The sequence below is a fragment of the Vipera ursinii genome (genome assembly GCF_947247035.1).
Source record: "Vipera ursinii genome assembly, chromosome: 4".
Taxonomy (NCBI): domain Eukaryota; kingdom Metazoa; phylum Chordata; class Lepidosauria; order Squamata; family Viperidae; genus Vipera; species Vipera ursinii.
This window is the reverse complement of record NC_139514.1, coordinates 65,679,566-65,692,988: the sequence shown is the minus strand read 5'-3', so window position 1 is coordinate 65,692,988 and position 13,423 is coordinate 65,679,566. Positions and strand designations below refer to the sequence as shown.

General features: G+C 42.7%; 1 protein-coding gene across 3 annotated transcripts in view; it reads left to right on the top strand.

The window, feature by feature from the left end:
• Positions 1-862: 862 nt before the first annotated feature.
• SMS (spermine synthase) overlaps positions 863-13,423 on the top strand; it is a 43,604-nt gene continuing 31,043 nt past the window's right edge. Inside the window, exon 1 of one of the 3 annotated variants that reach the window (XM_083362772.1) lies at positions 863-1,112. In XM_083362772.1, the coding sequence (XP_083218898.1) occupies positions 1,064-1,112 (49 nt within the window). In that variant the 5' untranslated portion in view covers positions 863-1,063. Of the gene's footprint in view, positions 1,113-5,841; positions 6,260-13,423 lie in introns of those variants that run through there. The other 2 variants (XM_083362771.1, XM_083362773.1) reach the window with 2 other exon arrangements.

The window sequence follows — 13,423 nt, the reverse complement described above, 5'->3', positions numbered from 1 at the left end:
TGCCTACCGCTGGCTTAGTTGTATCATTGCCTCATTTCGGGAAGATGCTTAGAAGTTTGACTTTGGAAAGATGCAAATAGTTCGATTCTTTGCTCTTTCATTTGTATGCTTAGTCTTCCAGTGTTATAATTTGCAGTTTGTGGTTTTAAGCCACGACCTAGTTGTTAAAATATATTTTAAGAGAGAGAATTCTTCAGTAATTTTAATTATATGCAATATGATTTCTCACGGAAAGAAAACTGAAAAATTAGCACCTGCTGCCAATTCCATGTAAATGAGAATTTGTTAAGATAATTCATTTAGAGACGTCAGGGCATCTAATAGCATGGAAGAAATTCCACCTTGACAGATGTTGATTCACACTTTCTGCCCTGTGCCTTCCATCAAGTAAGCCGTTTCTTTCGTTCTCTGTACAAAGCATACAAACTGCAGTCCCGCTCTTTGCAGCATTTTATATTACATGCCTAAAAGAACATTGTTCTTTATACGCTATGTTTCAGAATTTGTTCTGGAATTGAAAAATAAAACTGCGATGTAGGATGACACTAGGCCTAGTCTGCGTTAATCCCCGCCTCAATTTGGTGAAGCAGCTTTACCCATCATAGGAGAATAAAAGCGTAACGCATGCAAGAAATCCAAAGAACCTGGAATCGGAACATCGAAGACATCGCAAAATAATGTGATGACGCGCCTTTATTTCGCAGGAAGGCCTCGAAGCCAAAGTAGTAGCTACTGCCGGAGTAGTGAATCTGTCTCCGGTTACAAACAAAAGCCGTCAGCGCACCTCCTCGCGCTCCCTAAAACAGCAAAGGGAGGTGGCGCCCGCCTTTCCCAAGAATCCCCACCGGGGCCGCTTTCAGGCCCCCCCACCTCGCCCTCGATTTCTCGCTCCCAGTCATTTGTCCCTCCCCTTCGGATTCTCCCCACACGGCGGCGGCAACCCCGGCCTCCACTTCGCGTGCTAATACCCACACGGCACGCTTACGCCTACCGCGCAGGCAGGCAGTGGCACTCAGAGCGCTGCCGTTCCACCAGGCATGGCACAGGGCTCTTCTACTTCATTATGGCAGCAGCGCGACACAGCACTCTCGACTTCACGCTCAGCGCCACAGGTGAGGCACCTCGTTCCGGCGACTCGCCCTCTCCGGCCTACCCACCCACTCCCGGTTGCCCGACCGGCCCTCAATTGTTCTTCCTTCCCTTCCTCAGCCGCTGGGGAGAGGAGAGGTCCGAACGGCTTGCTGGGTCGCTCTTGCAGCGAGAGTCACGGCTCCCCGCAGGCCTCTGCAGCAAATGAGGCAGGCGAGCGAGCTGTCTAGGTCGGCTTTGGCCCGGCGTGCTCCTTTCCTGCCCACTCTCGCCCTCCCGTCCCCAAATACGCGGCATATCCCCTTCTTTCCTCCCCGGCTCTCCTTTACCGCCAACTCTTGAACCTCCTGTTCTCCCGAATCTTCAATTCCCCGACAAATTTGGGTTCCCCCCCCCCACCTCCCTATTTGCAATTATTTTCTGCTATGCAGTTATTTTCTAACATTCGTGCCTGCAGCTCCTCCCTTTCGTAAGTGCAGATTGCCTAAAGCTCGGCCCCCTCTCGCTGCGTTTCCAACCATGCGCGCTTCCGAGCCGCATGTGCTTTATGGCCTCCCCTCGGCGAAAAATTGCCATGTGTCTTCTCTTATTCGTTTCGCTGAACAGATCCCCTCTCACCCTAATACGATTTACTCTTTTCATCTGAAAATAGACAGGCAAAGATCTTTCCTCCCTTCCGGGCATATTTCCTTTATATACTTAAAAATGTGAGCCCGTGCCTTGGGGGGGGGCGGGGGGGGGGGCTTCTGATATTGCGGCCTATTTCTGTCCAGTAGAAATACGCATTTGTTCATTTTATACGTCTTGCCGCCAAAGGACGGGCCTTAATTTATCTCTCAGGTGCTTGGTCTTTTCTCCGGAGATGCTGATGGAGGGGGTAATTCAGTTATCTCCCCCTACCCTTCCTGATTTCCAGGCTCTGCTGGAAATTGGGTTAGAAAGAAAATGTTAGCTGTTTAGGAGAGGGGAAATGGTATGCTTGTTTAATAGAGTAATAATAGAAACACGATCTACAGAACATATAGAAGAACAGGAAGCATTCTTACAAGGATAAATTGGAATGAAATTGTGTCAAATGTCAAATAATTGTTAAAAATAAAGAAATAGGGATGTTTGATGTTTTATCTTTTTTCTTAGTTGGGGAAGGAAATATTTGGGACAATTATTCTAACTTCTTCATATGACAGTTGGATTTGTTTGTTCGTATACATTATTATTTTGCAAATCTTGAAATTGGGCTATTTCCCAATGTTTTCCAAAAGGCCTGAATCCAACCATGTCTGTTTAGAGCGCTTCACCTTCAGTGGCTTTTAAGAAATGTATTCAGATGTAGTACAATTTTTTTTTACAACCAATAGGATTTGCAGTCATTCTGCATAAGAGGAATAGACCAATCTTTCTGTAAATGCAAGTAAAAAGAAATACAATATTTAAAAACTAAGCTGGGAGATGCATTTGGTGGTACTTCTTAAACAATGGAACTTAAAGACCACAAAATGCTGTCCTGTTTCAGGTTTTTAAACACATACACACACAAGACGATTTCTTAGGAGATTATCAGTTTCAAAGGACAATAGCAAGGAATGTCAAACAAGGCAAAGACTTCTCTGTGAATTTTGTTTTCAAAGGGGAATGTGCAGAAAAGTCATCCAAAATTGTTCTCTTAAGGTTATCAGCTAGTCCAAGGGTCTATAGTGCAAGAGAAGTCATGCACAAGCCAGATATTATTTCCAGCAAAGAGAACATAGGCAAAGAAAATATTTTTTAAACGCTGCAGCCAGCTATCACCAGTCAGAATGTTTACTTCAGTGTTTTTGTACCTTGGCAGCTTGAAGATATGTGGACTTCAGCTTTCAGAATTCAGCAGTCAACATGCTGCCTGGGGTTATTCTGGGAGTTGAAGTCCATACATCTTCAAGCTACCAAGGTTGAAAAATACTGGTTTATTCCATTGCTTGACAAGTAACCCAACAGGTTTTCTCTGGTCTGTTCTTCCTTCTACTTGTCTGGTGCAGGGACTGGGAGGCCTCATGCCATCCTTACCTCACAGATCCTGCTGGTTAGATAGTGCTGGTGATTGATCAGCCTTATATGATGTCCATCCTGAGTTGACATTGCGCAGGCTCAACTAAAGCAGCTTTTTCAGCTTTGGACTCAGTCTGGGCTATGATATATGTGTTGGTTTTATTATAGCACCAGGAGATAGTTCTGTCAGGTGTGGTTTACATAGAGGTGATTTTTTAAATTTGTTTTTCATTTAATTGATGTATTAACCTCCTTAGCAGTATCTGGATGGTGCCAAACCTTTTGTGTGTGTTTGTGTAAGACACTATTAATGACCTGTTTATCAGATATGATGTTCTATAGAGCTGGTAAGTAAATTGTCTGTTGTATTGGCATAAAACATATTGAAACAACTAAAAGATTTCCTATGATTTTTGCTGGAACACACAACTATTGCCACAAAAGAAAGCAATAACTCAAATTGTTGTAAACTATGAGTTCCTTTCCACTTCCACATTTGCATTTTGTTGTATACCTGTTATGTGATAGCTGTATGTATTGTTGATGTGCTTCATTTAGCTACTGTAAAAGGCACATAGACTATAGAAACCTGAAAAGTAGTTGTTTTTCTTACAGTGTTTTTTTCTTAACAAAATTCAATAGGCTTGGCTGAATAGGGACAGTAGATTTTACAAAAGTTGGCAGTTTCTGGTAGAGATCACCTTCTACAAATGGCAGGCAACAAAGAACCCTTTATTCTTTTACATGTATATATGCTTTTGGAATGATTGCATTGGATTTCAATTCTTCCTGTTCTATAACCAAATATATTTTTTGGCTCCTATGTATTATTAAGGTTTGCTAAGATCTTGCCCCCAGATTTTATTACATCATTTTACAAAGACAGTATTCTGAGTTCCTGATTGCTTCCTTGACTTTCACATCTTGGGGAACAAATCTATACACTAATCATTCCCGATCTGGTGGCCTTTAGATGCAGTCATAAACCATGATATCACATGATTGCATCACTTAGCAATGGCAGTCCCAGTTGATGCTGTAACCCTAGGACCACATGGGTTGTTAAGTGGGAAAAGGTGGCAATCTCAGGTCGGAAGCACGGGCAGTTCATAGGTCTGCGAGTGGGTGCTTAGGAGTGTGGACAGTGGAACCAGGAGAAGGTGGGGATGCTGCAAGACTTCATAAAAGGGCCAGCGGCTGCCTCAGTTGGATACCTCTTATTAGCTGCAGAGGAAAGCAGGCTGTGAAGGTCTGGGGGTGGGGGTGACAAGGATAGGCATTAGCAGAGTGTAGGGCAGCTGGCCAAAAGGGGAAAGACGCAGGGGAGATAGGCAAATGGGAGGTGTTGAAGAAGAGGCAAATGCAACAGGGCAGAAGTGTAAGATCCTTGCGTAATGATGCTGCAGTCCTCGCCTACTGACCGCAATTAGCACTACAGGAACTGGCATCACTAAGCATGGTCATATCATATGATGTTTTGCCAAACAACTGCTTCATTCTGTGCTGACAGTTTTCATCCCAATGAGCAGGGCTTTTTTTGTCATAGAAAGCTCAAAACGGAGTTCCGGCACCTTTTTTGGATGGAACTGTGTAGGGTAGGCGAGGCGGGTTGTATGACGTGTGAGTTCCAGCACCTTTTTCTTTTACAAAAAAAGCACTGCCAATGAGGGTCGTTAAGCAAGGACTATATTGATGAAGAAGACGGTGTTTCTCAGCCTTTTATATCTTTTGCATCTGCATTTTCTTCCAGTTCAATTTCATCAGTATGTTTTTTTGCAAAGAAAGAAAGAACACCAGCATATGACTTAATTTTAGGTTTAATGACAGCTATTTTTAATACATTTGTAAACAGGATAGTTACATTAAGTATTTACAATTATGCGGTAAGAGGTGAAATAAACATCTGGTTGCAAATTTAGCATAATTCTGTTATTTAACTGCAGTTTGATTTTTAGCTCTATAAAAAGAAGACTAAGTTTTATAAAGGTAAATATGATGGTCATTGTTTGCAATATCAGTTGCCTTGTTTGGCAACTGTTGTGATGCTGTAAAAAAAAACCTTACAACCGTAGCAGCATCTCATGGCCATGTGATCATCGTTTGGACACTTCGCAACCAGCATACCTTTACAACCATTGCAGTATCTTGCAGCCACATGATCATCACTTGTGTGCTGTGCCACTGGCTTGTGACAAATAGAGTTAATAGAGAAGGAAGAAGTACAATCATAAATCATAGTTACACGATGGTTTGCTTAAAGACCCCGATACTTTATGATAAGGATGTGCAAAAGGGATGTTGGTGAACCAGAAACAGCCAAACCAACATCTTTTCTTACTTTCCTATTGCTATCTGAATTCTGTTTCTTACCCTTAATAATCAAAGGGGTAGTGAGATTGTAAGCCTATCACAGTCATATGATGTTTTATTTAGTGATTGCAACATTTAACAACAGGGTTACTGGTCCCAGTTGTCATTAAGTGAGGACTACCTGTATCCTCTCAAATTTGACTGTAGCTGTCAATGGCTTTTTATTTTGTTTTAATCTTGACCAGATATCTCACTTTAGGGAAATAATTCTCTCATAGCCCAGTCCGCCTCAGAGATTTGTTTTGAAGATAAAATGAAGAAAAGTATGTTGCCTTGAATTCTCTGAGAAAAGAAAAAGATACAAATGGAAATTACACAATGAGGTTGAAGCTGTATGGCTTTGCTATCAATAATGTGTTGATAGTAAGAGTAAGAAACATTTACCTGTAATCTTATCTTGTTTATTCCTTAGCTCTTTAGATCAGGGCTTTTAAACCGGTGGTACGCATACCACTGGTGGTACTTGAGCACCTGGCAGGTGGTACGCGACCCCTAGCCAAGTGTAGGGGAGAGAACCAGCTAAAGCAGCAAAGCCTGGAGGAGATCAGCTGGAGCTGCAGGGCTTGGCAGAAGCCCCAGGATCTGCGTGCGTGGCTGCATGCTGATTGGGGCTTCTGGTGCACCCGGAAGAGAAAAGGAGGAAGAGGCAGAGAGAGGAGAAGCTATAAAAGCAGGTCTTGGTGGAAGAGGAGAAAAAAACCACACACAGAGAGAATAGGCTTTTGTTAGTGAAGCTGTGAGGAGAGAGAGAGAGAGCGCCCTTTGCGAGCAAAGGGTGAGTGAAAGACCGAGCAAGGGGCTTTTGCGAGCAATGTGTGAGTGGATGAGAGCAAAAGAGAAGCTTGTGTGAGTAACGTGAGTGAATGAAGCAAGAGAAGCTTTTGCAAGCAACGTGTGAGTGAATGAGAGCAAGAGAGAACCTTGTGTAAGCAATGTGTATGTGAATGAGAGTAAGAGAAGGTTGTGTGAGCAACGTGTGAGTGAATGGAGCAAGAGAAGCTTTTGCGAGCAACGGGTGTGAAAGCAAGAGAGAAGCTTGTACGAGCAATGTGTGAGTGAAAGAGTAAGCTAGAGGGTTTTGGTAGCAAAGGGTGAGGGGTTGCGAGCGAAGGGTGGGAGAAAAAGGGAAAAGTGAGGGGGAGAAAGGAAAAAGAAAAAAGGCATTGACTTCTGAGTTCCACTGTTGCAGTAGGAAAGAATTATTAACATTGAACCTCAGCTTTTTACTTTTCCATAATATTATAAACTGGCCATTTCTATAACAACAAATGAATCTAACCAGTAAAGCCCAAAACCCCAGCCCCCCTTTTTTTAGTCATCAAGTTTTGACACTTTGCTAAGCACTGGTGGTACTTGAATATTGTCATGTCCTAAAAGTGGTATAATCTGTGAAAAGGTTGAAAAGCCCTGCTTTAGATAACAGGCCTGTGATTTGACTTCAAAATGATGGTTAAAAACAAAGGAGAAATCAAAGTATTAAATGCAAAAAAGATCTTTAACTTCACATTACAAATGAACATGAGAAACTGTTTTGTTTACTTTTTTTTTAAAAAAATGTTCTTCACAATGAACAGATGTTCATTGCCATCTGTTAAAACAATTGGCCTTGGCATCAAGCTTTTCATGTAAAGAGAAGTTTTTTTCTAAAAATGGAGGAGTAGGAAATGGTGGTCAATAGAAGATATTTTGTTTACTTCAGATGCTAGCTTTATATAGACTATGAACACAAAGCTCATTTGACAATTTTTTCCACTTTGAGAAACATCTACACTGCAATGAGAAACATGTACATTCCTAAAATCAGTTAATCAAATCATTTGATTTATTTTTCAGAATATACTGTATTTAATTACTGTGCTTCTAAATTACCCAATATCTGCATTTCCATCATAGACACATTTTAATGTACTGTAAAAAGATAGGAAACACCAGCTGCCCATATCTCTTGCGAATAAAGGCAAATATACATGTCCCAGGATAATGTTGCAGGATCCAATCTGAGTCAGTAACCAGGATCAAAGGTTTATTCTTCCAAGCTTTCGGGCTTGTGCTGGAGCCCATCATCAGGGAACTTCTCTCTCTTTCTAGAATATGTACACTACCTGTTGCATTTATATGTGGTATCTAGTTATGTGTAGCTTTTAATTAATTAGGGTGTTGATAGTTGGATATTAAGTCATTGATTATTGTATTCCTTGTGCTGCTGAGTACTTGGCTCCTAAGTACCTGATAGGAAACAGTTTAAGGAAAGGTATCTGATAGAAAACAGTATAAGCAAAAGTTGTATTGTAAGAAATCACAATAATAAAACTCACAATGTGTACTGAACTGACTCCATCCCTCTGGGACTCCCACCTCTGGTGATCACAGAAAAATAAGACTTTTGTGTATTTCATAGACAAAAGCCTGGAAAAGCACCAGGTTCTAGACAAGGTAACTCCTTCTTCCTTAAAAGCTTGTGCCCCCATCTACACCCATATCTTTAATAAATCACTAGAGACGTGTGATGTTCCTTCTTCTTCTTCTTCTTCCTCTTCTTCTTCTTCTTCTTCTTCTTCTTCTTCTTCTTCTTCTTCTTCTTCTTCTTATTATTATTATTATTATTATTATTATTATTATTATTATTATTATTATTATTATTATTATATTTGTGTACTGCCCTTCTCCCGAAGGACTCAGGGCGGTGAACAGGGCACATATAAAATACAAAATACAAAAATTAAAAGAGAATTAAATAGGAGCCCGAGCTAAAACAATAAATAATGATATAAAAAACCCGCAATAAAAACCCCAACACATCCCCCATCAGGCCAGGCCGGCTTGTTCAAATAAATAGGTCTTCAGATCGCGTCGGAAGGAGCGAAGGTCAGGCGCCGTCCGGAGCTCAACCGGCAACTGATTCCATAAGTCCGGGGCGCCCACAGAGAAGACCCTCCCCCTGGAGGCCACCAGCTGACATTCTCTGACCGGTGGCACCCTGAGGAGGCCCTCTCTGTGGGAACGCACAGGGCGGAGGGGAGTTGACGCCGGCAGCAGGTGACCCCCGAGGTACTCCGGACCCATGCCATGTAGGACCTTGAAAACCATAACCAAAACCTTGAATATCACTCGGAAGACAACTGGTAACCAATGCAGCTCGCGGAGCAGAGGTGTAACATGGGAGTATTGGGAAACTCCCAAGACAACTCGCGGCTGCATTCTGTACCAGTTGGAGCCTCCAGGTGGTCTTCAAGGGAAGCCCCATGTAGAGAGCGTTGCAGTAGTCCAGACGAGAGGTCACGAGCACATGAGTGACCGTACACAGGGCATCTCGGTCTAGATAGGGCCGCAACTGGCGCACCAGGCGAACCTGGGCGAAGGACCCCTAGTCACAGCCACTATATGGTCTTCCAAAGTAAGCCGCAAATCTAGGAGGACTCCCAAGTTGCGAACCCTATCTACGGGGGGGTAAAAGCTCACCCCCCCCATGGAAAGAGGTGGAATATTCTGAATATCCCGGGATGCCGGTTTGTACAGCCACTCAGTCTTGTTGGGGTTGATTTGAAGTCTGTTCCTCCCCATCCAGACCCGAACCGCTTCCAGGCAACGGGACATCACGTCAAGGGCATCACTGGGGTGGTTTGGGGTCAAAATGAAAAGCTGGGTATCATCAGCATACTGATGATACCCAACTCCAAAACCACGAATGATCTCACCCAGCGGTTTCATGTAGATGTTGAACAGGAGAGGCGAGAGGACCGACCCCTGAGGAACTCCACAAACGAGAGACCTCGAGGTCGACCTCTGCCCCCCTGCCAACACCGACTGCGAACGTCCCAGGAGATAGGAGGAGAACCACTGAAAAACTGTGCCTCCCACTCCCAATCCCCTGAGACGCCGCAGCAGGATACCATGGTCGATGGTATCGAAAGCTGCTGAGAGGTCTAATAGGACTAGGACAGAGGAATATCCCCTGTCCCTGGCCCTCCAGAGATCATTCACCAGAGCGACCAGTGCCGTCTCCGTGCTGTACCCGGGCCTGAAACCCGATTGGCACGGGTCTAGATAATCCGCTTCATCCAGGACCAGAGGGAGCTGATGCGCCACCACACTCTCAACAACCTTCGCAAGGAAGCAAAGGTTGGAGACCGGACGAAAGTTATTTAACACAGCTGGGTCCAAGGCAGGCTTCTTGAGGAGAGGTCTCACCACTGCCTCCTTCAAGACGGCGGGGAAACTACCCTCACTCAAAGAGGCAGATATAACCGCCTGGAACCAGCCTTCTTGCTTCAAACACTCTACTATCATTCCATGTAACTGAACAACCACAGACTGGATGCTCTGACATCCGTAGTTATGAAGACCTTTGAAAGGTTAGTGTTGGCCCACATGAAAAACATGGATCTGCTGATGAATCTGCATATAGACAGGAAGTTGAACAACTGGCCCTGTGGTGCAGCTGGAACAATCTTGAGCTGGACACATTCAAAACTATAGAGATGATAGTAGATTTTAGGAGAAGTCCTCCTATTCTGTCACATCTTACAATATAAACAACACAGTATCAACAAGAGAGAGCTTCACGTTTCTAGGTTCTATAATATCTCAGGACTATCTCAGAATGATTTCCAGAGCTTGGGGCAGGAACTTAGCAGAATAGGCTGTAGGCTTACTTTTCCAGAGGTTTTACTAGTGTATAAGGAGCAAAACAGAAAAGGCCAGCGTATAGCTCAATTCAATATGTGGCTAAAGGAGTGGTGTAAAGGGGAATGCTTTGGATATATTAGTCATGATGTCTGTAGCTGGTCCAATGAAAAAATGTACAAAAGAGATGGTTTGCATCCATCAAAGAAAGGGATTGAGTTACTCAGCTATAAATTCACAGATTTTCTGGAGGAATATTTAAACTAAACAACAGGGACAGTGAGTTAATTGATACAGAACATCCCTGTCCCCGGCAATCTAAAAACTATAGGGATATCAGTGCATGTAACATAGATGTGTGTGTGGACAAGAATATATCAACCTTGTTGTCAAGCAAAATCAAGCTTTTAATAGCAGGTGCCACACAAAGTGCACTAACCAAATAGGTGGTAAGACAATAGGGGAACTCAGGCACCACACAGGTTATGTAGAAAGTAAACACAGGATCAGTCATAAAGGACTCGGATGTCTATACACCAATGCACAGAGTATGAACAGCAAATAGGGCGAACTAGAAATTCAGGTTAATGAGGGCAGATATGATATTGCTGCCATTACGGAAACATGGGATGAAACCCACAATTGGAACACACAGCTAGAGGGATTTAATTTAAAAGAAACAGACCAAATTAAAGAGGAGGTGGAGTTGCTCTCTATATAAGAAATAACTACATCTCTACAGAAATAGAGCACAGTGATGAAAACTGTAAACTTGAATGCATTTGGGTCAACATAAAAGGGAGAAAAAACGACATTGCCATAGGTGTATACTATAGGCCACCCAACCAAACAGAGGAAATATATGAACTTTTTGCTAGTTAGCTAACTAAGGTATGTAGGAAGCACATTACAATAGTAATGGGGGACTTTAACTACCTTGACATCAACTGGAAGACAAACTCTGCACCAAGTGGAAGATCAAACAGATTCCTGACAAGCCTAGCAGACAACTTTGTCAACCAAAAAATAGAGAAGGGAACTAGGGGATTAGCCATATTGGATCTAATTCTTAGTAATAGAGATGAAATGATAGGTGTTGAAGCCATAGGAACCTTGGGAAGAAGTGATCATGCAATATTGGAATTTAACATTATGGAAGCATAAGCAATAGAACACAGTCAAACTAGTCTTGGACTTTAAGAGAACTAATTTCAATAAACATAGAGAGAGCTTGGGAGGGATTCTATGGATGAGAATCCTCAAGGGGAAAACAAGCAGCTTGGAAATTTTGAAAACTGAGATAAATGCCCAGTCTAGCACAATACCAACAAAGAGGAAAAATAACAGCTCTCAAAATAAACTAGCATGGCTGCATAAAGAACTCTGATAAATTGAAAGATAAAAAGGACAAGTATAGAAAGTGGAAAGAGGGGCACATAACTAAGTCTGCAAAGATGAAGTGAGGAAAGCTAAGGCTCAAAATGAACTAAGGCTTGCGACCAAAGTCAAAAATAACAAAAAAAAGCTTCTTTCAACATGTAAAAACAAGAAAAAAATGAAGGAAATGATTGGTCCACTAGTCGGTGAAAGTGGCAAGAAGGTGACAAACAACAGGGAGAAAGCAGAACTATTTAACTTGTTTTTTGCATCTGTCTTTACACAAAGGGAAAAAAAACAGTCCAACCTATCGAAAATAGTGCCATAAAAAACAGAATAGAAATACAAGTTAAGATAGGGAAGAAAATGGTAAGTGAGCACCTGTCCAGCCTAGACAAGTTCAAATCACCAGGACCAGATGGATTACACCCCAAGATTCTCAAGGAACTGGCAGATGTGATCTCAGAACCACTGCACTATATTTTTCAAAGATCCTGGAGCACTGGGGAACTACCAGAGGACTGGAAGAGAGCTGATGTAGTTCCCATTTTCAAAAAAGGGAAAAAAATGGATCCAGGAAATTACAGACCTATTGGCCTGACCTCAATAGCTGGGAAGATTCTGGAAAAGATAATCAAACAACGAATCAGCGAGCACCTAGGCAAACAAAGTCATTACTAAAAGCCAACATGGGTTTGTCGAAAACAGATCATGCCAGACAAATCTTATTGCATTCTTTGACCAAGTGACAAAATTAGTGGACTAGAGCAGGGGTAGGCAACCTCGGCTCTTTTATGACTCATGGACTTCAACTCCCAGAATTCCTCAGGAATTCTGGGAGTTGAAGTACATGAGTCATAAAAGAGCCGAGGTTGCCTACCCCTGAACTAGAGGAATGCTGTGGATATAATTTACTTGGACTTCAGTAAGGCATTTGATAAAGTAGGTCACAACCTACTACTTGATAAGATAGAAAAATGTGGGTTAGACCGCATCACCACCAGATGGATTCGTAGCTGACTAACTGGCCGTACTCAGCATGTGGTCCTCAATGGAACCGTATCTACATGGAAGGAAGTGTGTAGTGGGGTGCCCCAGGCCTCTGTTCTGGGCCCAGTGCTCTTCAACATCATCATCAACGATTTGGACGAGGGGACAGATGGGGAACTCATCAAATTTGCAGACGACACCAAGCTGGCAGGAATAGCCAACACTCCAGAAGACAGGCTTAAGATATAGGAGGATCTGGACAGACTTGAACACTGGGCGCTATCTAACAAAATGAGATTCAACAGTGAAAAAAATAAGGTTCTACATTTAGGCAAGAAAAACCAAATGTACAGGGGGTACCTTGCTCAATAATAGTAACTGTGAGAGGGATCTTGGAGTCCTAGTGGACAATCACTTAAATATGAGCCAGCAGTGTGCTGCAGCTGCCAAAACAGCCAACACAGTGCTAGGCTGCATTAACAGAGAGATAGAATCAAGATCACGTGAAGTATTAATACCACTTTACAATGCTTTGGTAAGGCCACACTTGGAATAATGCATCCAGTTTTGGTCACCACGATGTAAAAAAGATGTTGAGACTCTAGAAAGAGTACAGAGAAGAGCAACAAAGATGATTAGGGAACTGGAGGCGAAAACATATAAGGAACGGCTGCTGGAATTGGGTATGTGTAGTTTAATGAAGAGAAGGACGAGGGGGGACATGATAGCAGTGTTCCAATATCTCAGGGGCTGCCACAAAGAAGAGGGAGTCATATTCTCCAAAGTGCCCGAAAGCAGGACAAAAAGCAACGGATGGAAACTAATCAAGGAGAGAAGCAACCTAGAACTAAGGAGAAACTTCCTGACAGTTAGAATAATTAACCAGCGGAACAACCTGCCTCCAGAAGCTGTGAATGCTCCAACACTGGAAGTTTTAAAGAAGAGACTG